Consider the following 26,036-nt stretch of genomic DNA (forward strand, 5'->3'; position numbering starts at 1 on the left):
GACTATTTCATTGTTCAAAAAATAAAAGTGGATTTCAAATTCTAACACATCCATTTACAAATTGCCAAATACATATATTGTAAAATATTCAATAAAATAACACTAATTTTCATCATAATATTTTACCAAAATCATTTTGTAATTTTTAATTACGACTTATAACCGAAGCATTTTTTTTTAACTTTGTTGTTTTTATAAAGTACTAATCCCCTCTAGTTTTAACGGATACTATTAGATTTATTGAACGGGTATTTTTTTTTTGTCAAACATTGAACGGGTATCTTAAATCAACAACATAGCTCTACAATATTTTAATGTAAATGCGCTTATGTAATTTACCGGTTCAAGATGTTTTGTTTCATTGCTCTTCATTCCGAATATATGACTGCGTAGATAGAAATATTCTTCTATTTTGTGAATCAACATTGTCATGGACTTATTATGTCTAACTATGACCATCATTTTCTTAACATTCATACGAAAAAAAACATTATGTCATGGATTTATAAGTGAGTAGATTAAATGTAAATATTTTATTTTGGAATAAAAAACTGTGATGAAAGCCAGTTAAAAAGAAAAAAAAAACTGTGAATTAAACTAAACTATGTTAGTTTATAAAAATGTTTTTCTTTAAAAAAAATTTTTTTATAAAAATGATAATCTCAATAGTGATCAGGAGTTCAGGACCACACACTAACCATGTTGTTTAGGATGTCAGATAAAAAAAATAAGCAAAAGTTCAACATCATGAAGTATGCACTTAATTAACAAAAAAAATCTATAAATAAAATAAAAATTGTAGAGGTTATTTTTTGTTAATTTATCCTTAATCATACGTCTTCACTTTAAGATTATAATGGGATCAATCATACATGATTAGTTAACATAAAAAGAAAGAGACATTATTTAGCAAAAGAAAAGAAAGAGACATAGATCTCCGTTTTATATAATTGAAGCATCTTCTTAACTTATGAGTTATGAAATAATAATAGGTTTGCGAATTATATCCAAAAATAATTAAATAGACTTTTGTTTCCATTTTATACGTGGACAAAGTAGGAACATAAAGGATTTATTCCCATACTGATATCAATGTAAAAAACATATACATTTTTTTTGTAAAGCTACTAAATATAATAGTGGAAGATAATTTTCTTTTTGTCGTCATAGTAGAAGATAACTAACAAAAAATTATAGAGGAAAGTTATTAGTTGAAATAATGGTCTTTACAGCACAGCCATCTCTGCAGTGCACATGAGCAGGTGATGCTTCATTTTGTCTTTAACCCAAATCTCAATGCCTTTGTCTGACTGAATAAAAACACAGTAACAAATTCATAGATATATACATATATTCAATTTTGAATGATCTTTTAGTATTAGCAAAAAAAGATATTGAGATCAATACTGCAACTAATGATGATCAAATAATCTAATTTTATTGCAAATTTTAGTCAAAGTCGGTAGAAAATAGATCATGTCTGAAAAGTTGAAGTGGTTGACTGTTAAACAGATTATTTATCTTTATGTTTGTTTTTGATGTACTGATGTACTCCCGGAGTTGTACTTGTCGGTGCATGTGTGTGCATAAATGTTTTCTTCTGCATGTATGATAGATCATAAATTATCATAGCTTGTGATATAGAGTTAGAATTAGGTCTTATTTATTTGATTTTGCTAGTAGTTATGATAGTGAGTTGCTATATGGATCTCGCTGTTGTATGTTTGCTAGTATTATTGACATTATTAATGCATTTCCATCTCATAATTATTTGTTTTTTGTTAGTAGTTATGACAGTGTTTTGTTATATGGATCGCTGTTATGTGTTTGCTAGTATTATTGACGTTATTAATACATTTCCATCTCATAATTATTTGATTTTGCTAGTAGTTATGATAGTGATTTTGTTATATGAATATCTGTGTTGTGTTTGCTAGTAGTATATATTGACATTATTTTTTTATGCATCATTTCATGGCTATGTATTAGTTGATATGCTCCCACTATTTCACATGCATACAGTCATTGCGCCATTAAAGCATCCACAACCATGATTCTTAGTTGGAGTCCTTAAAAAACAAATTATTATAAAATTATATGGAGTCCACGATTTTTAGGTTTCTGTGCAAGTTAGTGTTCCTAAATTCCTTAGCTAAGGATCAATTTTGTGAAGTCTCTTAACTATTTGCGGGTCCCACTGATATGTGGCGGATTAGTTATATTTTTTTAAAAAAAAAATCTGAAAGAAAAAGAAAATAGTTAAAAAAAAATAAAAAAACATTTTTTTAAGGATTTTAATAAGAGTCCACGGTTGTGGATGCTCTTATAAACCCTAATAAATATAGTAATGATATATCTATTATATGTATACATATACCAAACAATCAGAGCAAGCATAAACTACATCCCAATAAAAAAAAGCACCTTTCTTTCCAAATTGATAAAAAGCAAGCCGTCCATGATCACATGGGACGACTACACTTGGAAGTGGTGTTTGTGTTATTAAATTGTTGGTTAATAATCGCTCATTTGCTTTTAATAAATTAAAACTGTAGATACTTTATCATCCAAATGCATTCCCCCGTGCCTCTGGTTTAGCATGATCAACGAGTAATAATAATACTGACAACTAAAATAAACATAAAAATAATACTGAAAACTATATAACTATTAATTTGTTTTTGAAGAAACCGATATTCTCCTCTCCTTTTAGAATGTAAGTTATTTAAGAATTTTTTAATATATGGAATAAATCTTCATTTTGACTTTACTTAAAATTATGGTGTGACAAATTGTATTTTAACTTTATTTATAAATGGTTAAATTGTCTGAATTTTTATTTTTAACGATCCTTTTTAATTCTTGTGTTTTAGTTAAATTGAGTATGTAATAAAAAGTAAGAAAATATTGGATTAATTAGTCTTGAAGGACAATTGAGTGAATCACATGGGGCTGAGTGATCTATATGTCTCTTTTATGTTGCAGCAATCGAATCTATGGACTAAAACCTAGTGGGCGTACTACTACTTATACAAACTATATATAAACTAACAAAAGAAAAACATTATCTTCTTGTTTTGCTTCTTGACTCTAATTCATATTAATAAAACTTTCATTATGAATATATTTACTTCCGGAGAAAATGAAGACACATTAACTAAATGTGCTTAGTCCGCAAAGTAAACAGTGAGACGTGGTCGGTTTGCTTCCATGTATTTTGGAGTAACTAATTGACCATATTAACTTATTAAGTCTTTAATCTTTCACTTCTCTTAACCGTTACCGACATTGCATGCAAATCAAATTGCATGGGTAACAGAATCAATGTACATAGAAAAATATTACACGTCATGGTCTACGATTCTTGGCTTTCCATCGACGCGGAGGAGCCAACTTCAAATGCAATTTATTGTAAACTAATTAACTGTATTATCAAAAGTCAAACTATATATCTTATATAAATCTTAATTTCTTTCACCCACCATTTTACGTTTTAACAACTTTGGGTTGATTATATTCTATAGTTTTAATCACTTTTTATTTGCTAACGTGGCCATGCTAAAATTTTAACATTAAAACCGGTTTGCATAAAAACGATACTTGGTTCAATGAAGCTAACCCAAAACTTGAATATTCTGGCTCATCAAGAAGGTCCAACGGCCTTAGAAACAAAGTAGAGACGCTATTATCTGAGAGACTGAACAACCAACCAGTTTATGATGAATCGATCTAGGCACGCGGGTTAGGCTAGTTCGGACTTTTCGAGTCAGTTAGTTTGGTTTGGCTGAATCGAGAAAAAGTTTTCCGAACTGAATCGAGAAAAAGTTTGATTTGGTTTGATTTAATTTCCGGTTAATTTGGTTTCAAAAATTTCTACCCAACTTAACTAAGGTTTTCGAATTCAGTTAAATTTTGTTTTAAATTGATAAAAAAAATGGTTATTTCGATTCTGATTTTAGTGAATTTAGTTAGTTCATTTTAGAATTCTTATATAGTTTGTAAAGAAAATTATTTACAAAAAAAAAATCAAACTAAACGATTAACAAACCGGAAACTGATTTTTTACTTGCCAAACTGAACCGAACCTCTTAACTAAACTGAACCGAATCTCTTAACCAAACTGAATCAGAAACCGAACATCTTAGTTTGGTTCGGCAGGTTCGCGGTTAATAACCGCATGCCTAACCAAAGGATCAAAACTAGTTTACAATCTGAACCGTAACAATCTGCTGGTTTCAACTTCAGTTACAACTTTACAAAAATTGAGATGGATCCTGAGCCAATCAGACAAAACCAAACATGTCTACTAACACATCGAACCAGCTGTTGTGACTTGTGAGACGTACTTGTCAATCACACAAAGGCTCATTGACCAAAAGATTCATCTTCTCATTAAGAAACTTGACCACATCATCTCTACCCTCTTTCAAAAGCAGCTGTCTTAATCTCCCAAACGTCACACCTGATGGTCTAATCCCCATCTCAATCATCTCCTCCAACAAAACACAAGCCCTTTGAGTATCACCCTCCTCGCACAACCCATTAATTAGAACAGCAAAAGTATGCATACTCGGAAAAACACCCTTTTTCCTCATGCGCCTCCACACTTTATTAGCAGTCTCCATCTCTTTCTTCTCACAAAACATCTTTATCATCATCGTGTACGTGTCCGCATCTGGCTCACACACTCTGATCATCTTCCTAAACACATCAAACGCTTCATCTTTCTCACCGCATTCTATCAAATGGCGTAGAATGATGTTACATGACTTTGAGTTAGGCGTCACGCCTTTACTCTTCATCTCTCTCAAAACCCTGTACACATTCTTCATCTTATTCGCCTTGCAAAACGCGCCTATCAACGAGTTGAAAACCGCTACATCTGCTTCTACACCACTTCTCTCCATCTCTAGAAACGTTTCCACAGCCTCTTCAAGACGGTTCTCTGTTCCGTAAGTATGCACAAGCACACTATAGATGAAACTCGTCGGCTTGCAGATCCTTGAATCCATGCTCCTCACAACCCCAAGAGCTTCATCTACTCTTCCGGCTTTACACAATATATCAACCATTGTACTGTAAGTCACTACATCAGGCTCGCAACCAGCATCAATCATCTCCCTGAAGACCTCTCTCGCCTTAGGCAAGTTTGGTTCTTTCCCCCATCCACCAAGCAATATACTATAAGTTTTAGAGTCAGGCACAAACCTCTCTCTCATCGTCTCGAATATCTCCTGAGCTTTCCTCACGTTCTTGGACTTACACAAGGCACTCAACAAACCATTGAACGCCGCAAGATTCTGTTCCAAATCATACTTCTCCATCACGTTAAACGCGTAAACCGCCTCGTCCACCTTCTGCGCCCTCGCGTACTTCCTCATCACTATACAAAAGGTCTCCACGTTTAGCATCTTCTTCTTCCTCATCGAGTTGATGAGATCCCACATGAGCTTGTACTGCTTTATCTTGGCCGTGGATTCGATCATCATGTGGTAGGCACGGACGCTGTGCTCGTAGTGGCGTTGCTTCTCGGACCATTGGAAGAATCTGTATGCTAACAGACCAGCGTTCCTGAATCTGTTGAGGACGTCTTCTGCTACTTCTGGTGAGACCCTTAAGCCGGTTTGGTCTAGTGCTGATTCGAGAACCTGTTGGGGAGAAGACATCATTACTTTGGATATTTTCTTTGTTACTTCCGCAACGTCAATGACTTGTCCACTTGTACTATATAGCTTTGCAGATACAAATCTTGATTGATTGTTGAGAACTCTGATCGACATATTGAGTAGAAGCCAGAACACAGCAGCAAAGCTGTAAGTTCATAGAAAGAAAAAAATAAGTTAAAAAGTGACTGAGGCATTTCGTCGAACAGGTGATGGGCATGAATGAAAACAAAAGTCAATGAACACACAAAACTGATATATATACATGTATATATGAATATTATCAGAAAATGGTAGGCTTTACCTTTTCGGAATAGTGGTTTCGTCTACAGGAACAATGGTTTTGCTCGCCGGAGGATTATAAACCTGTCGGCGACAGAGAACGTCGAGTGACGAAAGACTAGAAGTAGAAGACAGACGATACGCAGCGTTTCGAAGGTGAGATAAATTGGGTCATATGTAAACGCCCAACAGGAGTGAAATAGAAAGCCCATTAAGCCCAAATAGGAGAATACAGAACGCCTACTAATACGAAGGTAAGCTCCTCAGATTTTGCCGTGGGCTTGGGTCGTGGTTATGATACGGGGCGGAGGTAGAGGGTAATGAGGGGGGTCAATTGACACCCATGGATTTTTTGCAGGCAAGACAAAAAGTTAAGTGGTTATACCCTTTTGCGTTTCACGTAGGGAAAAAGGGTCATTGATTTCATTTCAAAGGTTGAATTGTTTTGTTTGGTTTCATTTTTCACTGTCTAGACCACGAAAGACCGCGTGCTGTAACTCTATTTTAGAGCATGACGCTTCCCTATCTTCTTCATCTTTTTGCTTAGATTTGTCCTTCTTTCAGAAGCTTCAAGCTTCTATTTCTGACACCAATTTGATGCTTCACTCTCTTAACCACCTATGCCTCCACATATCTAATCCTCCTCGCCAGATGTGATGAACTCCAAGACGCTTCAATCGATTTCAAACCAGTCTTCGTCGAAACACTCGCACACGGCAAGCTTCAACTCTTTTTTAACTGGAATAGATCGCGAAGACGAACATGCAAAACTCAATCTTTAACCTCTTTTGAGTACTTTGCTTAAGATTTGGAAGCAAAGATTGATATCATCTGAAGTAAAGATCAAGGATACCCAGCTAAAAGAAAGAGATATAAAGAGACAATCGGGATAAGTCCAAATTCTCCAGGAGAGATGAAGCTTAACATAACTCTGATCAAAAAGACCAGAAGTTTATTAATCTCAAGCCAAAACAGAGATAAAAGAGAACAAGTAGACACAGCTCCGATTGACTTGAGAAACACCGCAAAATCGCCTAGCGAAGATAATATCCGCAACGGAAGATAGATATAATATGATACAAACATTAACAAAAGACAAAAGAAAAGGGGTGGCGACCGGTGGCGAGTTGCTCACCGGCCACCGGAAACGATATCACTTTTATAAAGCTAGAGAGAAGTTGGAGCGTTTAAGAGAGAGAGTCCTTGTAGCCCTTTTAAGTCTGTCGACCTATTACTATTAGTATTATAGTATATATCAGTGGCATTGTGTTATAACAAAACTGAATAAAATAAGCAGTTTTCAGATGTATTTAGTTAAAATTTAAATCCCTTTTGGGTAGACTCTTCATAATAGCCTCAGTTCTCCCTGGTCTAGAGATTTTTTTTTTTTTCCCCTGGTCTAGAGATTAAAAGATGCAATTTTTGTCAAGATAGATTCTAGTAAACCGAGTTTGATGAATATTAGATATGGTGGCCATTGTATAATTGAAAAGCTGTGGTATTGGTGGGGACAAGTTGAAACAAGTCAAATTACGCAGATGAACTTCTCAAATCTTTCCCGCCACCAACCTCCATCTTCCTCTCATCTCTCTTTCTCTCTCCAATCTTCTGTTTTTTGTTCAAATATAAGGACACTAATCACATTCTTAATGCCAAACTAAACTCATAAACGAAACCAAATGCCCATTATTGTCATTGATGATTCTTTCAAGAGACCAGGAACTGTGCCTTTCAGCTGGGAGATCCGACCCGGTGTACCCAAGACCCCACCCGGAAACACACCTCCTCTCCAACTCCAACCTCCCAATTACCTCTCTCCTCTCCGTTTAAAACCATTGTCTCACTCTCAACCATTTCTCCCGCCGGAGCTTTCTCCGCCGTCGTCTTCTTTCATCTCCAAATCCAAGAGCCGTTCTTTATCTCCTCTCGCTCCTTCCTTCTCTACTCCATCAAAGCTCAAACCGCCACCACCGTCGCACTCTGGTTTCTACTCTTCGGGACCTTCTTTCCGTTCTTCCCCGCGTGCTTTCTCGGAGCGTTGGCAGTTAAACCGTTCTCGATCCGAGTCCCATCCCAGACCGGACTTTGCTTTTGCCGGATTCGGGTGTTTCCCGACACCTAAGTTCAGGTTTAGAAAGAACAAGAGCGGTGGTGGTCTGAGAAAAGCCATGTCGAGGTTGGAGCGTGGTTACTGCTCTGATATGGAGACGTTGTCGCCGAGGACTGTTTCTAGCCGGAGATCAGTTTCTCTGAGATGGGACTCGCCAAGTCGTCGTCGTTCTCTTCGCTCTGATTCTCGCCACGACTCGCTGACGAAGCTGAATGGGGCGGGTTTGGGCTATTTTGAGCATATATTAATTAAATGGGCCGAGATTAGTTCATTAGCCATCCGATTCTGAACCAGCAAAAGTCTAATCAAATTTGGTCTAGAATGTAATATTCTAAAATGTAGGGTCCTAAAACGTAGGGGCAGGCACTTTACCTGTTATCCGAAGCCGTACCTGAACCCGATCCAAAAAACCAGAACCAAAATCCGAACCGAAATAGCAAAATATTCGAACGGGTATTAAATTAGGAGAGATTGGATATACGAACCCGAACGGGTAATATTCGAACCCGAATGGATATCCGAAGATAACCGATCATATGTATAATTAACCATATATTTCTAGTTTACATATCTCATTTTATATAAAATATTTATATTGATACTACACATACTTTAAATTCATATGATATACGTAGAATTACAGAGAAAATGATTTGATACTCATTTAAAATGCATACAAGTTTTCCGACTTCATCAACTTAACAATCATTTGTGCATATCTCTTCATGTGATACTGCAAAAAAAAAAAACGTGTCTTCTCTATAAACCATACCTAAGAAGTATGGAAGCCGTTCAAATTCACTCAAGTATTATTACCTTGAATGGCTCATTATCAGTTCTAAAGACATTCCCTGGAACATTATGCAACCAGAAAGGCAAACCCCTGCAACCATAAGATTTTTGACCTCTTACCACATTGAAAAAATCATTAACCGTAGGGGGCAAAAAAGCTTACACGTATGACCATTCACCTTGGATGAACGGTCCAATCCGAAGACAGACATATAAGCCATGCGCTTGTATTATCTTGATGAACCTCACGATATCACGGCGTCCACTGAAATCAAACTGCAGAAATCCCGAATTACATCAATCGCTTTACACTCACTCATATGCACATGAGCGAATCTACATTTGATCTGGATGTATAGAGAGACGGAGGGAGTGACTTACCTTGCCTTGTTGCGGCTCGTGAATGTTCCAGAACACGTACGTGTCGATTACATATATTCCTCCAGATTTTGCCTTTCCTATCAAATGCGACCACATCTGCGAGTTCAACTTCCATTAATAATACGAAGAAGAAGGAGAGGAAGGTGGAGACGGAGAGAAAATGTAACATGCGGAGTACTGCAAGGATAATGGATTGAGCTGGAGAAAAGGATCTTATGTTGGTCGTCGATGACCAGCGATCTCCCGTCGTAAGTAACGTTTCCGGTGTCTCCGGCTCCGATGATCGCCATGAGAATGAACAAAGCTAGTGAAGACCTAAACGTAGCCATCTCTCGTCTAAACAGTACTCGATCGAAGAATATCGTCGTCACTGAGATCTGAGGGTTTTAGATTGCTTTTATAGTTGAGTGACGAAACTGTACAGTGTATCTCTATTCAAATTTTGTTTTCTAATTTTCCCAAAAAAGGAGATTTTATATGAAAACATAGTTCTTTAACCGGGTTTTCTTTATTAAATTAGTAACCGTCCAAACAAAATTAAAAGGATAAAGTAAACCAGATTTCTTTATTAAAGCCCATTATTGGAGAGGCCCATAAATAGGCTCTAATGGAGGCTAAACCGATTTTTATATATGGAGCTGGTTTTCTATGCTAAACCAGACCGGGAAATCATATGGATCGCAGTCGAACCGGATGGACGGCGATCTTCATTCTGAACTCCGAGACCCGGGTTCGCAGCTCTCCAACGAGATTTTTTAATTGGGTCGGACGCGTTTATATAAGAAAAAAAAAGAGTCAACGTCAACGAGCAGTGTGAAACCACGTGTTGCACGTGCGAATTTTCCCGCACAAAAAGTATACTACTACTACTCTTTTGTCTTCTACTTCCACATCTGATTTTACAATCTCGGATCCGTGAACTGAATCTCTCGCGGCATCCTCCATGGATCGTGCTCTTACTTCCCGTTTTAACATTCCCTCTACTCTCTCTCCCTACTACCATAGGAGAAGCTCTTCTCTGGCTGCCATCACTCGACGAATCACGCCGGTGATTGTTTCCGCGAAACGATCTCCGATCGAGGGAGTGAGTGAAGAGCTGAACCTAATCGCCTCGGAGGAGTTAGATCAAGCTCCCGCGAGAAGACGCGTACGTTCCGCTTTCGTTGATTTGCAGCTTCAGCTCGATCACTGCTTGTTCAAGGTTTGCATCATGTCTTACTCTATAGCGAAAACTAACAAACCTCGTTTCTAATGATCTGAATCTGTTGTGACAGAAAGCTCCGGTTGGGATCAGAACAGAGGAGGTAAGCTGTGATTTGGACATTGTTCTTCTGTGAAAAGACTCTTGAGTAGTTGTTGAATCTTCTTCTTCGTTGTATGTGATAGTGGTATGAGAGAAATTCGAAAGGGGAGGAGATTTTCTGCAAGTGTTGGTTGCCGGAGGCCGGAGTTAAAATCAAAGCGGCGGTGTGTTTCTGTCATGGTTATGGCAGTACTTGCACTTTCTTATTCGATGGTTAGTTACTTGTAGTTTTTAGATTTTAATTATTCAGAAGCTAGCATAGAGATCTATTCAACATTTTAAATTTTAGGTTTTTTTAAGCTTTGTTTATATTAAGTTTTCTATATTATCTGGTGACCATATACTATCCGAAAGTATTTAAAATTTTCTGAATTATTCAAAAAAATCTAATAAAATTACTCAAACTATCTAAAAATATCTGAAATTATGCAAATTAACATAAGCTCTGTATAAACGCTCCAAAAGTATTTTAAATATCTAAATTACCAAGAATTTGGATATAGTGTTACCTGATATCCAAAATACATACCCTAAATCCCATTTGGATACTTCTCTAAACCTGTTCGGATCGGATTTAGGTATTTTTAGTCAAATTCGGATTTCGGGTTCATGTCTAGTTACATGTTTCTACTTGCATCATAAGTTGAGCCCTCTTTTTCTATTGTATGTGTGAAAAGTCATTTTTTTCTTTACAGGTATAGCAAAGCAAATAGCAGGTTCTGGATATGGAGTGTATGCTATAGACCATCCTGGTTTTGGCCTCTCAGATGGTTTACATGGTCACATCCCAAGTTTTGATGACTTAGCTGATAATGCTATTCAACAGTTCACCAAAATGAAAGGTAATCATACTTTTATCTCTGTCTTGAATCTGATTTTGATGGTGTTTTTCTTAAGTGGGTAGTATTATGATTCTTAGGGAGACCTGAACTGAGAAATGTGCCTCGTTTCCTGTTCGGACAGTCAATGGGAGGAGCTATTGCCTTGAAAGTTCATCTAAAAGAACCTCAAGCCTGGGATGGTCTTATCCTTGTGGCTCCAATGTGTAAGATCTCAGAAGATGTAAAGCCTCCTATGCTAGTTTTGAACGCGTTGATCTTGATGTCAACACTGTTTCCCAAAGCAAAGCTCTTTCCAAAGAAAGACATGAGCGAGCTCTTCTTCAGAGACCCGAGTAAAAGAAAACTGGTAAGTTTTTCAACAGACTAGTTTATGCATAAGCATTTTAGCTGACGTCATATTTGATGTTGTTGTCTGTGGATGATCAAGTCCGACTATGATGTGATATGCTACGATGACCAAACGCGTCTGAAAACTGCTGTTGAGCTTCTGAACGCGACAAGAGACATTGAGATGCAAGTTGATAAAGTTTCATTGCCGTTGTTGATACTACATGGAGCTGCAGATAGAGTCACAGATCCTAATGTGAGCAAGTTCCTTCACGAGCAAGCAATCAGCGAAGACAAAACTCTGAAGCTTTATCCTGGTGGCTACCATTGCATTCTAGAAGGAGATACAGACGAAAATATTTTCACAGTAATCAACGACATAGTTGCTTGGCTCGATGCTCGTACAACTCCCAAGTAAAGTGAGAGTATATCTCCAAAACCATATATTTATTATCGTCTTTGTGAAACTCTCTGAGGTTAGTATCATGAGGAAAATAAAAATAAAACAAATATCCATGGCTTACAATGAATACACAACCACATCGCTCTCCAAGATTCTCATGAGTTCGTGTTCTATTAGGGCGATGTTTTTCTTTTTCATTGAACAGGTTTGATCCATTGCACCGGCAAAGAAAGCTATTCATATGAACATGCACATTTGTTTAACTTTGCCAAGGATCTCCAAAAGTGTTCGACCCCGCAGTTCGATCTTGCTACCAGATAATTTAACATTGTATTCCTGGACCCACAGAATAGTCGGTTGACCTTGATCATCGGACACTGTGATTAATTCAAAAAAAAAAAAAGTATTCGACCTATATAGAAATTCAAAAGAGCTAATATACATAGATTATATGGTTTTCAAACTGTAAAAAAGAATATATGAGGTTTTTTTCTAAATTGTTTTATGGCCCTCTAATTCTCGGCCTGATCAAGTATACATAATGATGTGGGATGAACTATGCACTCAACTAACTTGGCATTTCCAATGTTGATGGCGTAGTAAACAGTTTCTTCTGGTACTTGTAGGAGAACTTTGGACCAAGTCGGCTCGTAGTCGTAGCACATGCATAATGCATTGACCAAAAGATAAGGTTTAGAGAATATGTCTGAAGACTCTGAACTTCTATGCACTGTGTTGTGTGAATTATTGGCAACGTATACGTACAGCTTTAACTGCACACGGTTAAAAAAAAAAAAAAAAAGACGGAGCGTAAGAAATATTATTGAAGATAAATCTGAAAGCCCAATGATAATGAGGCCCATTATACACACTAAATGTTATTTAACGAGGCCCGTTAATAAAACAAACTACATTCTCAGGTTTCTTCTCCGTTAGGAAAGCTCCCAAGTTCCACTCTAATTTCTCCGATGTCGGTATGTGCACTCTCGCAATTTCTAATCTTTTGTATCTTTTGAGCAATGACTGATGGTGAATTGAGCGATTCAACGAAGTATTGATTGGTGATTCAGATCTTCGAGTACAACGGAAGTGCCGTGGTGGCTATGGTAGGCAAGAACTGCTTCGCTATAGCAAGTGATCGAAGGCTCGGTGTGCAGTTACAGACCATCGCTACGGATTTCAAGAGAATCTCGAAGATCCACGATCGTCTCTTCATCGGCCTTTCCGGTCTCGCCACTGATGTCCAGACACTGTACTACAACTCTCTCTCTCTCTCGTTCACTATTTCACATAATTGAAAAAAACTTAGAGCTGTTTTGGTGGTTGGGGAGTGAAGGTACCAGAGACTCGTGTTTCGTCATAAGTTGTATCAGCTTCGGGAAGAGAGAGACATGAAGCCTGAGACTTTCGCTAGTCTTGTCTCCGCCATTCTTTATGAGAAAAGGTTGAAACTTTCGGTGCTTTTTGTGTAGTTTATGTTGTGATGTCGCAGCTATAAGTTGAATTTTGATTCTGGCTGATGAGACCGAAACTAACTAGCTTCTTACTATTTCAGGTTTGGTCCATACTTGTGCCAACCTGTGATTGCTGGATTGGGAGAAGATGATAAACCTTTCATTTGCACTATGGATTCCATTGGAGCCAAGTACTATGCTCTCACATCCTTTCTTTGCTGAATCTCCTGTTATTCAAAACGTCTTATTTTTCATTTATAATGTCATTTAGTGCTGTTAGCAAGTGAGTATAGTTCAAATTTTGCTAGGTGAATGGGTCAGTATTAATTGTTCAGGTCGTTCATATAAGTGGGTTTGATATATTATCTTGCTTTTGCTCTCATCATTTCTTTACTGAGTCTCGTATCCTAATATTCAATACGTTATCTCTCTTAGTTTTAATATGTAATGACATTTGGTGTCGATGATCAGTGATTATAGTCCTGAATCTTGCTAGTTATAAAATTGTTCTGATCGCTTCTTATCCAAAGAAGCTTAAATCATATAACTGGACTATACTTATCTGTTTAATGTATAATCTAAGAATCTTGCTTTTGCTGTTTCTTTTTGAGTTCTTAATAGAGTTGGGATTTATTGAAATTGATTGGTCCGATGATAGTGGACATGCCTTTGATACTTGTTGTCTCTTTTACCGTAGGGAGTTGGCTAAAGATTTTGTTGTGTCTGGAACTGCTTCAGAATCACTATATGGTGCCTGTGAAGCCATGTACAAACCAGATATGGTATATTCCTTGGAAAAATCTTCTTTTTATTACCGAATCACCTGGAAAAGTCCTTCATATATAGGATTCTATTATAGAATCTAGATTTGCTGGGAATTGTTTTTTGTGCTTGTGGGCTTACTGCTTAGGAACGAGGTGTTCAAAGGCCACGCTTGTTTATCAAAATCATTAATTTTCTTTGGTAGAATCTAGGTCTGGTGTGAATGAATGAATGTATGCATAATAGTGATCGTAGATTTTCTTTCGAACATCTTCATTTGACCTGAAAATGAGGTTTTGCAGAGTGCAGGCTTGTTAGTTATACTTCGATCGCTGGTATAACTTTGTGCAAATGAGGTTTGAAATTCAAAAGGCATCTTATAAGAAGTGCAACGTGCATTATATCAAGCCTTGATTTAATGAAGAGTTATATTACAACTTGAGTTTGGCTGATCCTTTCCTTGGTTTTTTTTAAATGTTTTTATTTTCAGGAAGCTGAGGAATTGTTTGAGACAATTTCACAAGCACTTCTCTCTTCAGTTGACCGCGATTGTCTGAGTGGTTGGGGAGGACATGTCTACGTTGTGTAAGTTTTGTTCTCCTCATCGTTTCCACATCTTGCCTCTGAACATAGAACAATGCAATTATATTATTTAAGATTGTAACATTCTTTCATGATGATGTTTTTATCCAACAGAACACCAAATGAAATCAAGGAGAGAATCCTCAAGGGAAGGATGGATTGATTTAAAAATCACGTATCTGCTGTTGTCCAATTTCGTTTCTGGTTTAAGTAGAAGAAACCTCTCGGTCACATAGTATCTGTTACTCCTCTTGAAACTGAAAAGTCGTATCGGTTTACTGGTTTAATCTGGTTTAAGTAGAACAAACCTCTCGGTCACATAGTATCTGTTACTCCTCTGAAACTGCAATGTCGCATCGGTTTACCTGTTTAATGATTTAATCTAGATGTTTGGTTCCTCACTTCCACATGAAATGTAGCACTTGTTGTCTTGTCCCAATACATGATCATTTTTAACTTGCTGCATACAACTCTCTTGATTTTACATACCAATTGTTGTCTTTGGTTTCGTCGGTGGTAACGATGATGATAATGGTGGTGATGGTGATGGTGATGATATGTCCACATCGTGAAGATTTTGCGTGTCCTGTTCTTTTCGTATAATGCTGGTTCGGTCCATAGCATTAAAGTGAGCTAAAACCCGCACCGAAAACATAAATTACATGCGTTTAATATTTGCTTCTGGTAGAAGCACGTGGCATGTCACATGTGCAAATAGTTCTGGTTGTTACACGAATATTTGATCAAATCCTGCCGACCTTATTTTATCTCGGTGGGTGTACTTGTATGTTCTACTTGGGCCATAACTAGCTATGCTCGGAAATTCATGCATCGGATCATTCTGATTATAAACTGATGAACCATCCACATCCTTTCACGTGTAAAACTTTTCTGTCACTTTTTGAGCTTTTATCTCAAATTCAACCCACCAAAACAAAAGGCGGCCGAACATACAATGCCGCTCCACGTGGGAAATATCTGAGCGTATATCTAGTAGGTGGTACATGCGGCTCAAGATGACGCTCTCTTGTGGACTCCATTAGAGAAAATGACAGAGTTCAAAAAGTGACATTGGCATAAGTTGATAACTATGAGTTATATTTTCTTCTTTTTTAATCGTAGACCAAATGATACGAAAGTAACGTTGAGTAACTCAAATGAAAAAAAAAAAAAAAAAAAAAACTCAAATGATCGTACAAAAAGATTTCCCTAAAGAGTCGTCTAATATACGCTCGTGTAATACTAGTTCAAAACTATTAAAATAAACTTTAATACGCCTTGAATCTCACGTAACTAATCAATGAGTGAAAAAATGATTAGATACAGTCAACTATCGGTCTCCCTTTTCGAAAGTTACACGCGTGAGATCCAACGTGTCGATTCTCATCGCTCTTTCCCAAAATCCACATGCTTCGGACCGCTATACTCCAAATTGTCTGACGTAAGCAATGACAAAACTTACCACCTTTATCATCATCTTCCACGTGTCACTTTCCATCTACTTCAATGAATCCTCCACTACAATTTAACCTCACTAAAACATTTTTACTTGCTGAGATTCCATTCCACCAGCACGAAAGGCCCTATCTGTTCGCCACGTGTCGACTCTCTTTGTCTTATAAATTCAACTCTCTTCATTGCTTTAAGAAGTTTCAAAACATCTTCACGAACCAGAAACAATAAGAAGAAGAAGAAAAAGTGAGATATGGTGAAAGCAGGGGCTGATTTGCAATTTCCACCGGGATTTAGATTTCATCCGACGGACGAGGAGCTCGTCCTCATGTATCTCTGCCGTAAATGCGCGTCGCAGCCGATCGCTGCTCCTATCATCACTGAACTCGATTTGTATAGATATGATGCTTGGGACCTTCCCGGTACGTTTTTGTTTACTTTTTAAATCACAGAAGAAGACACAGTCGGTTTAGTTTAACCGGTTTAAGATTTTACAGACATGGCTTTGTACGGAGAAAAGGAGTGGTATTTTTTCTCACCGAGAGACCGGAAGTACCCAAATGGTTCAAGACCAAACCGGGCAGCTGGTACTGGCTATTGGAAAGCTACAGGTGCTGATAAACCAATCGGTCGTCCTAAACCGGTCGGTATAAAGAAGGCTCTAGTGTTTTATTCCGGAAAACCTCCGAGAGGAGAGAAAACCAATTGGATTATGCATGAATACCGGCTCGCAGACGTTGACCGGTCGGTTCGGAAGGGAAACAGTTTAAGGGTGAGTGGTTTACCGAATCAAACCGGATTCTTTTAATACGATTTTGTAACGGGTTTTGTTTGACCGGATGTGTTGGTTTGAAACAGCTGGACGATTGGGTGTTGTGTCGTATATACAACAAGAAAGGTGTCATAGAGAAGCGACGGAGTGAGGTAGCGAACGGTCATGTGATGGCTCCGGTTATGTTAAACTTCGACAAACCGGAATTGATCGGCGGCGGGTCGAGCTGCTCGGACCAACGAGTAGTGTCTCCGGAGTTCAGGTGCGAGGCTAAGACCGAACCGAGTAGATGGAGCAACGCCCTCGAAGTTCCGTTTAATTACGTAGATGCCATCGCAGATAACGAGATTGTGTCGCGGCTATTGGGCGGGAACCAGATGTGGTCGACGCTTGATCCACTTGTTGTTCGGCAGAGAACTTTCTAAGCTGTCACGTGCGAGTTGGTGGAAACTACCAACCACGGGCATCCCACGTGCCGGTAAACCGGTTTGAATCCACTATGCTGAACCGGAAGGGAACGGATTGGGTTTTTTTTGGCAATAATTAAGCCTTCGTTTTGCTCCTTGATTAATACGAGATACACAGCCTACACTATGTATGACCCAGCATAGCAATATAATGGTTCTCTACATAAATTTTGGAATAAATTCATTTTAAAATCTGTTACATAGTATTGAGAATATTTTACATTATAGAATTAGTTACATAAGTTGAAATGGTAAATCATATCAGAGAAAATATGAATTTTTATCAAACAAAATATTAAAAATACAGGAAGATAATGCTTAGGACATAGGTTTGAATCATTTTTTCAAAATTTAGGAATAGACAGAACAGTTCACTCTTTCTCTACTACTGGTTTTGTTCATTAATATAGTGTTATTAGCAACCTGCATCTGCACTGAGATGAGAGGGATAACAAGGTGGCACCGAGACCGCCATAAAAAAAATGTACATAGAGACTACCAGGAAAACATAAGCGAGGTAAAACATTCTGTCTTTGTTGAATTATATTAAAGCTACTTATGCAGGGTTTCCAAAATGGTAAAGATAAAAGAACACACAGGTTTTACTTTGCTGCAGCAATTAAAGCAGACCTGGCGTGTGTGAAAGTAGAAATGATAGCTCCAAGCTGCAGTTTGTCGTTGCATCCAAAACCCAATCTGTACCTGTAAAAAACCCATAAAAACAGACTCAAAATTAGAAACAAAAAGCTACTACTCTCTCTCTCTACTCCAGGCATTCACAATGAAACAACCCACAAGAGATAAAAAAAACAGAAGTATACTAACTCGATGTCTGCCAAATCGTTTATCAGTTGTACTCTGACATGTGAAGTCATCTTGATCTTAAAAACAAACCTGTTGGAGAAACAAAACTTAGTTGGTTCACAGACGCATACAGTAGAATCAGCAAATAACCAAGTATGTCACTCACATGGTAACCTCTCTGACGATATCAACAATCGCAAGTCCTTTTCTCGTCTTCATTTCTGATATTTCTGCACAGAGTAAGGTAGCAATCAAGAAGAGCCAGGACAGACATATGGAATCAGTTAACTTTAGTAAGTTATGGCTCACATACTTTTGTAGCTTTCAGCAAATGATTCATTTAGAAGCCAATGAGATATCTGCTCAATGTCCTTTGGCAATGGGTTTCCTGTGCAGAGGTAAACCTCTTCCTCTGTAATTTTCACTGACGCCATATGCGTTGACTGCAAAATGTTCATGGCTTTTCTCATGTCTCCATTGCTCAGCCGTACAAGAGCCGCCAAACCACTCTCACTCACATCAAGCCTAGTCCAATTACAAAAAAAAGAAGCACAATTAGCAAAGAGACAGGGTGGAGACAACACACACAACTAACAAATAGTTTTGAAGATTGAAATATCTTTTATTCCCTCACCCTTCAGCTTCTATGACATGTTTAAGACGTTGACTCACATGAACAGGATCAAGAGGGGCAAATCTAAATCGGGTACATCTGGACTGTAAAGCTGGGATGATCTTGTTGACATGGTTTCCGATGAGCGCAAACCTAGTACTCTTTGTGTACTTCTCAATCACTAGCAAAAAAAAAAAGAAAAGAAAAAGAAACATACTAGTTAGTACCATACTTAAACATAACCAAAAACAACCGAGTATATGAAGCCTTACCTCTACGCAAAGCAAACTGAGCATCTTTTGTCATGGCATCTGCTTCGTCTAGCAGAACCAACTTCACCGAAGATTTTCCTCTGCAATCATCAATTCAATTATTATTATTTTTATCATCCACAACAAACTTGCAACACAAAATGATATATCTTACTCTTCTACTCAGCATGATGCTACAGCTTAACATAGGTAAAGCCTTAACAATACATTTCATATCCAAATGCTCATCATTATAATAAACAAACCACAAAAAAGCAAAAGAAGAAAGAAAGGGAAACTCACAAAGAGAAGCTCTGAGTGCTAGCGAAATCTTGAATCTGCTGCCTGACAACATCAATGCCTCTATCATCAGAGGCGTTGAGTTCAAGAATCATATTACGGAACTTGGGGCCATAAAGTTTCCTGGCAACGGCTAGAATGGTGGATGTTTTGCCTGTACCGGGAGGACCATAGAGCAGAAGGTGAGGCAACTTGTTCTCATTGGTCAACCTATCAACTGTTTCACAAAAACAAAAAAACAAAAGTGAGCAAAGATAGCATTAGAAAGATAACATTCACTTTCAATTTCACCAACACAAAGCCTCAGGCATAATCAGAGGCAAACCCATTTCAAAAGACTCAATTTTTAGACCACCACTATCCTCTGAAACCCTAGGTGATGAAATTCGAGAGAGTGTGTGAGCTCAATTACTCGTATCAACAATGTCACGATGTGCTGCGACGTCGTCTAGCGATTGAGGACGGTACTTCTCGACCCAAGGCGTCGCCTTGCTCTGCGGCGGAGCACCAAAGCCGCCGGCGACGTCTTTCGGCTTGCGAGGATGATTCTCCTCTACGTCGATGTCCATCGCCGATGTGATCTCAGTCATCTTCGCCGGAGATTGTTTTCGGAAACTCTAAGCTCAGCGCCTCCTTTCACTCTTTTCGATTTCGCTGATGGCGCCAAGCTCTAGACTCTTGACGTTTTCTTCCTCCGCCACTGTCTCTACTAGTGTCTTCGTAATATAGTTACAATTTTTACCCTCGGGAAATGAGGTCGTGTTAGGGCTAGTTTGGTAAAGTTACAACTCACTCAAATAGAAGCTTCCGTCTATTTTTTTTCCCTTTGTTAATTACCACTTTTATGTAGTACTAGGGAAAGCCCGCGCTTCGCGCGGAATTTGATATTTTGTGAATAAAACAAATTAAAGTTTGTTTGTAAAGTATTGGTTGGTAGAGCATTAGCATTAGTATTATGTTCTACATTATCTAATCAACAATTGTTAGAAAAACTTTTACTAAATGTTAATGCTCTCCAAATGATTTCTAGTCAATGCTCTCATATGAAACTTTTAGAAAAACATTTATATTTATAATTTATAAAATTAAAAAAAATATATAACTAATTCATTTATTTTATTTAATAATATCAAAAAATTATTTTTATATCCAGAAAATAAAATTTTGTTTTCTAAAATAAATTTAAAGAAATATTCTTTTAAAATAGTATTTTAAATTTAAATAAATATATATAATTATATTATATTTTAAATGTGAAATATTATATTAATTATATTTTAAATGTGAAATGTTATTTTTTAAAATAGATATTTTAGTTGATTTTTTTAAATAATATTTTCCTATATAAATATAATTTTGAATTTATTAAATAAAATAAATTAATTTCATATATTTTTTAATTTTATATATTAATATATATATATATATATATATATTATAGAAATATATTCATTAGAAATAAATATATTATATACTAATTTTGATAATTTTAAATAATATATACATATTGCTCTATCAATCATTCTATTAAACAGTTTAGCAAAAGCATACAGCTTCTGCAGCATACTGTTTATATAGCATATTGCTACTGACTTATCATCTGCTCTTAAGTGTATTGGGTGTGATGTTCTTTGGTTTGGACCCAGATGTTGCATGATTCTTTTGGGAATGTTATAGTTTCGTAGATGCGCCATGGAGAATGTGAGCATATGTCATTGTTTTTTTTTTAATGTAAAACTAAATGTGAGTTTTACTTTCATCCAAAGTTGTTAAATATTTGTCTTTAATTCTTAAATTCTAACTCAGTGTAGGTAATTATTAAAGTCTTAAAGTAGTTGAAATAATTTTGTATTAGTTATGATTTTCGAAATAGTACCCCAAAACAGTTATCTAACATATTTTTCTTAGTTTTGAAAACAAAACTTATCATTTTCTTGTAGTAGAAGGAAGTATCCGGTTTTCAAAGTTGTAGTGGTGACATGTGATTGTTTCTAGTATTCTCCTATAATTTTCCACGTTACATTCACGTGTAGTTTATCCAATATGGACCGACCAACCTTGGAATTTACCATGCATAATATTATTATATAGTTAAATAGTTTTGTCATACATACCTTCGGTTGCTATATATGCTGAGATGTGTTTATGTCATCAACATTATGAAATTACTCTAGTACTACGCAAATGTAACGATCTTTTAAGTTATCACCCGTGAGACATCGTGTCATAAGGTTGTTGTACATGTGCAATGATGCTAGTAGAGACTATCATCGGGTGTAGGTCGATGTTCTTATTGACTTGAGTGTCGGTTGTAGCATCCATTAGAATCGAGTTTGTTTGCATTAGGTAACCGTGCAATAATGTCAACCTGAATTTACTTGAGGAGGCTTTGAAGCTTTTAGAAGGGATGTTGTTGGACCATGTTGATCTATGCTGTTTTGTTTGCCGACTCAATATGAGCTGCATTTCAGTATTTATAGATGAGTTGTGAGATGGTTGGAACGCTTCATCAATTGTATAGTAAATGTGATGTTTTGTAAAGATTTTTTTTTATTAAAGTATAAATTTTTTTCGAAAGCCCTTTAGCAAAAGGAAAATTTATTTTAGATTTCACTGAAGGCGTCATAGTAATTTGTAGGTGTCCTTTTGTGAAAATGCAATTGAAGACATAAACATTACCGGGAAATTGGTAGAGATTGAGTGGATCAGCCATTGTTGATATCTGTTAAGGCTTACAATGACTCTGGTACCATATGAATGTTTAGAAAAAAGACAATACTTTTAGTTCTGAATAATACTTTCTTGGTAATTTACAATGAGCTATTACAATGTGTATATATATATACCCACGACTTAGAAGTATCTAGTTTGATTCCTAATCTTATCCTTAAGCTCTAGCTGTAAAGTAGATTTGGCCTTCATTGACAGACTGTAATATAGTAAATTTGTTACTAAAAGCAGTCTGGTTTTATTTGTCTCTTACGTTCATCTTTGCAGGTACAAAAGGCTGGAGCTCTCTTGTGTTTATGTGTGGAGTTGTAGTGGACTTCATGTTGTGTTGGGCGTTATTAAAGTTGGGTCACTTACGCTCCTATTGTAATTATGTTTTTTTTTTTCATAACAACTGGGGTCTACACTGTTTAACCATGTGCATTATTTGATTGGGGTCTTCTTATTATGTGATGATTTAGTCATTATGTAGACGTGCTTAACAATTAAGCTCATGTGTCTAGTGGTCGGTATTTTACATGAACATTTGATGCTCTTATGGAAACTATTTGCAATTAAATAAAATGTCCTAAATTTTCGCTTTAGGAGGCTTCGTCTCTTTCACACATTGGTAAACCCGTTAGCTACATGTGTCTTCTCTAAATTATTAATCGTTATCTTTGATTTAACGATCTGCGTTTTAATGTTGTGGGTGTGAGACTTCATTTTTTTATGTAAAAGGTTTGTCCAAGTTTGAGCTTTTGATTGCCCGTAAAAAAAAAAGTTTGAGCTTTTGATTGCCCGTAAAAAAAATAACCAATTCTTGAAATTTTAAATGTTTGGGTTACATGGTGCTCGTCGGAATCAAATACCGATGCTTGCTTAGTGGACCTCACCTACGATTGTAGACATTGTTAAGGCCCGATTCTAAAGCCTCTCCTTCTTCTTTTCTCAAGAATCGGTTTTCACAAATCCTCTTTCGCTCCTAATATCTCTTATCTCTTCTCTATGAGATGTTTCCTTCTCTATCTTCTCGCTTTTTAATAAACTTTCCATCTCATTCTTTTCTTGTAATCCCTGTTTAGTTGCTGAGGAAGCGAAAGATATTTTTCTTCACTTTTATTACCGATTTTATTTTTTTCTTTTTGTTGTGTTTCTCTCTGTGACCAGATTCCGGTTCGTGTCATGTTCTTTCTTTTAGATTCTGCAGATTCATTATCTCTTTAAATCAATTGCCTTTTTCTAGATTTTTGATTTAAAAAATCAAACTTCCTTTCAAGATCTGTGGCGGAAAAACATTTATGTCAGACGCCGGAAGGCCACTGTCTCTGTTCTAACAGCTGCGGCTTCCTCGACAGGTCCACCACCATGAATCTTTGCTCCAACTGCTACGACGATCTCTGTCTCAAGAAACAAATTGCATGTAATCCACCATCAAATCCTATATCTCCGCATTTCCCCTCCGTCATTGGAGATTGTTTCAGTTTCTTCTCTGATGATCTAACCTCTTTTCCAAACCAATCTGCTGATTTGAGATAACGACGAAGGACGTACCGAATATGATGACTCAGACGACAAAACAGCCGTAGAAGCTGACTGAATCACTCCACGACGTTCAGGAAACGGGTCGGGTTGACGGGATTCAGGTGCCAATCCAGGATGACTTGTTGTGGTCCCATAGATAGCCGGAAGTCCATTTCGTTTCAAATCGCCGGTAAGAAATTCGCTGCTCTCAAATATTGAAAGTAAAAATTTTCTCAGTATTAGGAAATGTGAGGATGATGTTTAATGGATGAATACTAAGTTTCTTATAGGTGCGAATCACCGACTGGTAGATGGATAAGATTCATTGAATTCAAGATCGTGGTGGTGAGGAAGAGTTAAGTTTGGGTTAATGATGCTGAATAATGAGACTTGTAACGCTTCGGAGGTGAAGAATCGAATCTAAATCGTCATGAACAGAGTCCGATGGAAAGATTACTGACGAATCGTTGGGTCACACGCTATTTCAGATCCGCCATTGTTTGAAGACAGAAGCGGATATTCATAGAACCTGATGAACCCTAAAGCTGTGAGGAATGCAGAAGAAAATGGCGATATGGTCCTCTCTTTTGTCTAGTTTGGGCTCTCAGGTTCTATAAGCTAATATTCGGGACATGCCCATTAGCAAAACGTATCAATCGTTTAAGTTAGTATGCCACGTGTCAGACTCTCTTCTCTCTATTTGATGACGTGTATCTCTAAAAAGAGAGACAAAGTCTACTTTATAGTATTAGATCTCTCACTCTGCTTACAATGTTCAACTCGCAAAGGCCTGTAAGGCCGAGTGTTTGTACAATATTAAAGGCCTAATATGCTCGTCTGAACACTCTTCTTTATAAGACAATTGATTGTTTGGTCCTAAAGATTTTGAATACTTACAGCATATGGAAGAAAATGATTACTAGAAATCTTTAACATGGCGGAAAGAATACCGCATTAATGGATCTAATACGGAGCTTCAAGGTGATGACGTGAATCTTCATAAAATTACATAGAATTATTAGTTGTAATATTGTCTATTATAATATTTTTCGTAATTTATAATAGTATAACTGACAACAAAAAAAATTGAATAGTATTTTTTCCACCCAAACTGATAGTATTCATTCAAAATTGGAACACAAGTTTTGATACAAATGCTGACGGGTATCATGGAACCCCTAGAAACAAAATGTAATGCTCCAACCGCTAACCGTTAATGGTAGAGTTAGGCAAACAACCTAAATCCAAAAAAATGAACTGAATTTGATCCGAAAACGTAATAGTTATTCTGAACCGAAATTGGTTAGATCTCTAACAGAATACCTAAATATCAATAAGTTAAAATCATAATAGATAGCATAACAAAAGGATATCAATACATACCATAAACCTATTGTTCTCATATTATGAATACTAGAGATTTTGCCCGGGCTACGCCCGGGTTTATACAAATAGCATTGTATTTAATATTTATATTACAATATTATATCTATTTATAAAAATATAAATAGTAATTTAAATTAGAAATGAATAAAACTTGCAATTTATTGTTTTTATCATCTAAAATATGTATGGGATGATGAACACATGTGAAATGAATTAAAAATTGTTAAACTTTAGTTATCATCCAAAATATATATTTTTTACATATTTTGGTTAGTTTGAAAATATATTATTAATCTTAACATCACATTTTTTATACTTATTATTCAAATCATGTTTAATATTTTATTTCTGTATTATTTAATTTTTATAATATACTTTATTACTATATAATTTATTTTTACATTGTTTTCTATGTAAATAGGCAATAATTATTGTTATAGGCCAATGTAAAAAAACTTTTCTTATTTTAAAACAGAGTTTATTCGGATCTAAATTTACGTCTTCAATCACCAATGACAAATATTATGTTTTCTTCTTTTGTTACTTTGAATACATTATCCTTATTAATTTATTATATATCGAGCGATATTATATTATATTTAGGAAATTCTTGATAAAAACATGTTTCCTTCTTATATATTTGGAGATGATATTAAGATGGAGATGATACTAAGATTTTTTTTTGTTGGTCGATTCGAAGCAAAAAGCGGAGGTAAAAAGTTATGGTTGAACAAAATAAAATATAATTATACAAAACTAATCTTGGTCATCAAAAAAATTACACAAACTAATATGTACAGTCTCAAAATAAGTATACATGCATTTTGTCTCTAATATCTTACACACCAATCATAATT

General features: G+C 36.4%; 6 protein-coding genes and 1 long non-coding RNA gene across 7 annotated transcripts; 5 read left to right on the plus strand and 2 right to left on the minus strand.

Moving 5' to 3' along the window:
- Positions 1-4,093: 4,093 nt before the first annotated feature.
- LOC106422053 (pentatricopeptide repeat-containing protein At1g77360, mitochondrial) lies at positions 4,094-7,189 on the minus strand. The gene is made up of 2 exons (XM_013862877.3): positions 5,968-7,189; positions 4,094-5,811 (listed from the first exon to the last, which is right to left on the minus strand). The coding sequence occupies exon 2, from the start codon at positions 5,778-5,780 to the stop codon at positions 4,350-4,352; it is 1,431 nt and encodes a 476-aa protein (XP_013718331.2). The 5' UTR covers positions 5,781-5,811; positions 5,968-7,189; the 3' UTR covers positions 4,094-4,349.
- A 217-nt stretch (positions 7,190-7,406) lies between these two features.
- Positions 7,407-8,710, plus strand: LOC106387075. The gene is given in 2 exon segments (XM_013826888.3): positions 7,407-8,212; positions 8,215-8,710. Coding segments are annotated over 2 exon segments (666 nt in total). The 5' UTR covers positions 7,407-7,624; the 3' UTR covers positions 8,293-8,710.
- A 1,397-nt stretch (positions 8,711-10,107) lies between these two features.
- Positions 10,108-12,230, plus strand: LOC106396983 (caffeoylshikimate esterase). Its single transcript, XM_013837503.3, has 6 exons — positions 10,108-10,429; positions 10,503-10,532; positions 10,615-10,744; positions 11,227-11,373; positions 11,451-11,719; positions 11,801-12,230. Exons 1-6 carry the CDS (start codon positions 10,172-10,174, stop codon positions 12,116-12,118), a joined length of 1,152 nt encoding a protein of 383 aa, XP_013692957.2. The 5' UTR covers positions 10,108-10,171; the 3' UTR covers positions 12,119-12,230.
- Positions 12,231-12,986: 756 nt separating this feature from the next.
- LOC106396984 (proteasome subunit beta type-3-A) lies at positions 12,987-15,302 on the plus strand. Its single transcript, XM_013837505.3, has 7 exons — positions 12,987-13,077; positions 13,174-13,355; positions 13,440-13,547; positions 13,659-13,748; positions 14,255-14,339; positions 14,810-14,904; positions 15,016-15,302. Exons 1-7 carry the CDS (start codon positions 13,072-13,074, stop codon positions 15,062-15,064), a joined length of 615 nt encoding a protein of 204 aa, XP_013692959.2. The 5' UTR covers positions 12,987-13,071; the 3' UTR covers positions 15,065-15,302.
- Positions 15,303-16,455: 1,153 nt separating this feature from the next.
- Positions 16,456-17,786, plus strand: LOC106385995 (NAC transcription factor 32). The gene is made up of 3 exons (XM_013825895.3): positions 16,456-16,775; positions 16,851-17,125; positions 17,212-17,786. The coding sequence occupies exons 1-3, from the start codon at positions 16,607-16,609 to the stop codon at positions 17,548-17,550; spliced, it is 783 nt and encodes a 260-aa protein (XP_013681349.2). The 5' UTR covers positions 16,456-16,606; the 3' UTR covers positions 17,551-17,786.
- A 248-nt stretch (positions 17,787-18,034) lies between these two features.
- LOC106396996 (replication factor C subunit 5) lies at positions 18,035-20,272 on the minus strand. Its single transcript, XM_048751886.1, has 8 exons — positions 19,973-20,272; positions 19,564-19,777; positions 19,282-19,361; positions 19,031-19,190; positions 18,710-18,921; positions 18,563-18,626; positions 18,418-18,486; positions 18,035-18,294 (listed from the first exon to the last, which is right to left on the minus strand). The coding sequence occupies exons 1-8, from the start codon at positions 20,148-20,150 to the stop codon at positions 18,195-18,197; spliced, it is 1,077 nt and encodes a 358-aa protein (XP_048607843.1). The 5' UTR covers positions 20,151-20,272; the 3' UTR covers positions 18,035-18,194.
- Positions 20,273-21,281: 1,009 nt separating this feature from the next.
- Positions 21,282-24,674, plus strand: LOC125589205. The gene is made up of 2 exons (XR_007325370.1): positions 21,282-23,983; positions 24,084-24,674. It is a non-coding gene; the product is annotated as an uncharacterized LOC125589205 (long non-coding RNA).
- Positions 24,675-26,036: the final 1,362 nt, after the last annotated feature.

Source organism: Brassica napus, chromosome A2 (assembly GCF_020379485.1).
Source record: "Brassica napus cultivar Da-Ae chromosome A2, Da-Ae, whole genome shotgun sequence".
In the NCBI taxonomy this organism is placed as follows: Eukaryota; Viridiplantae; Streptophyta; class Magnoliopsida; order Brassicales; family Brassicaceae; genus Brassica; species Brassica napus.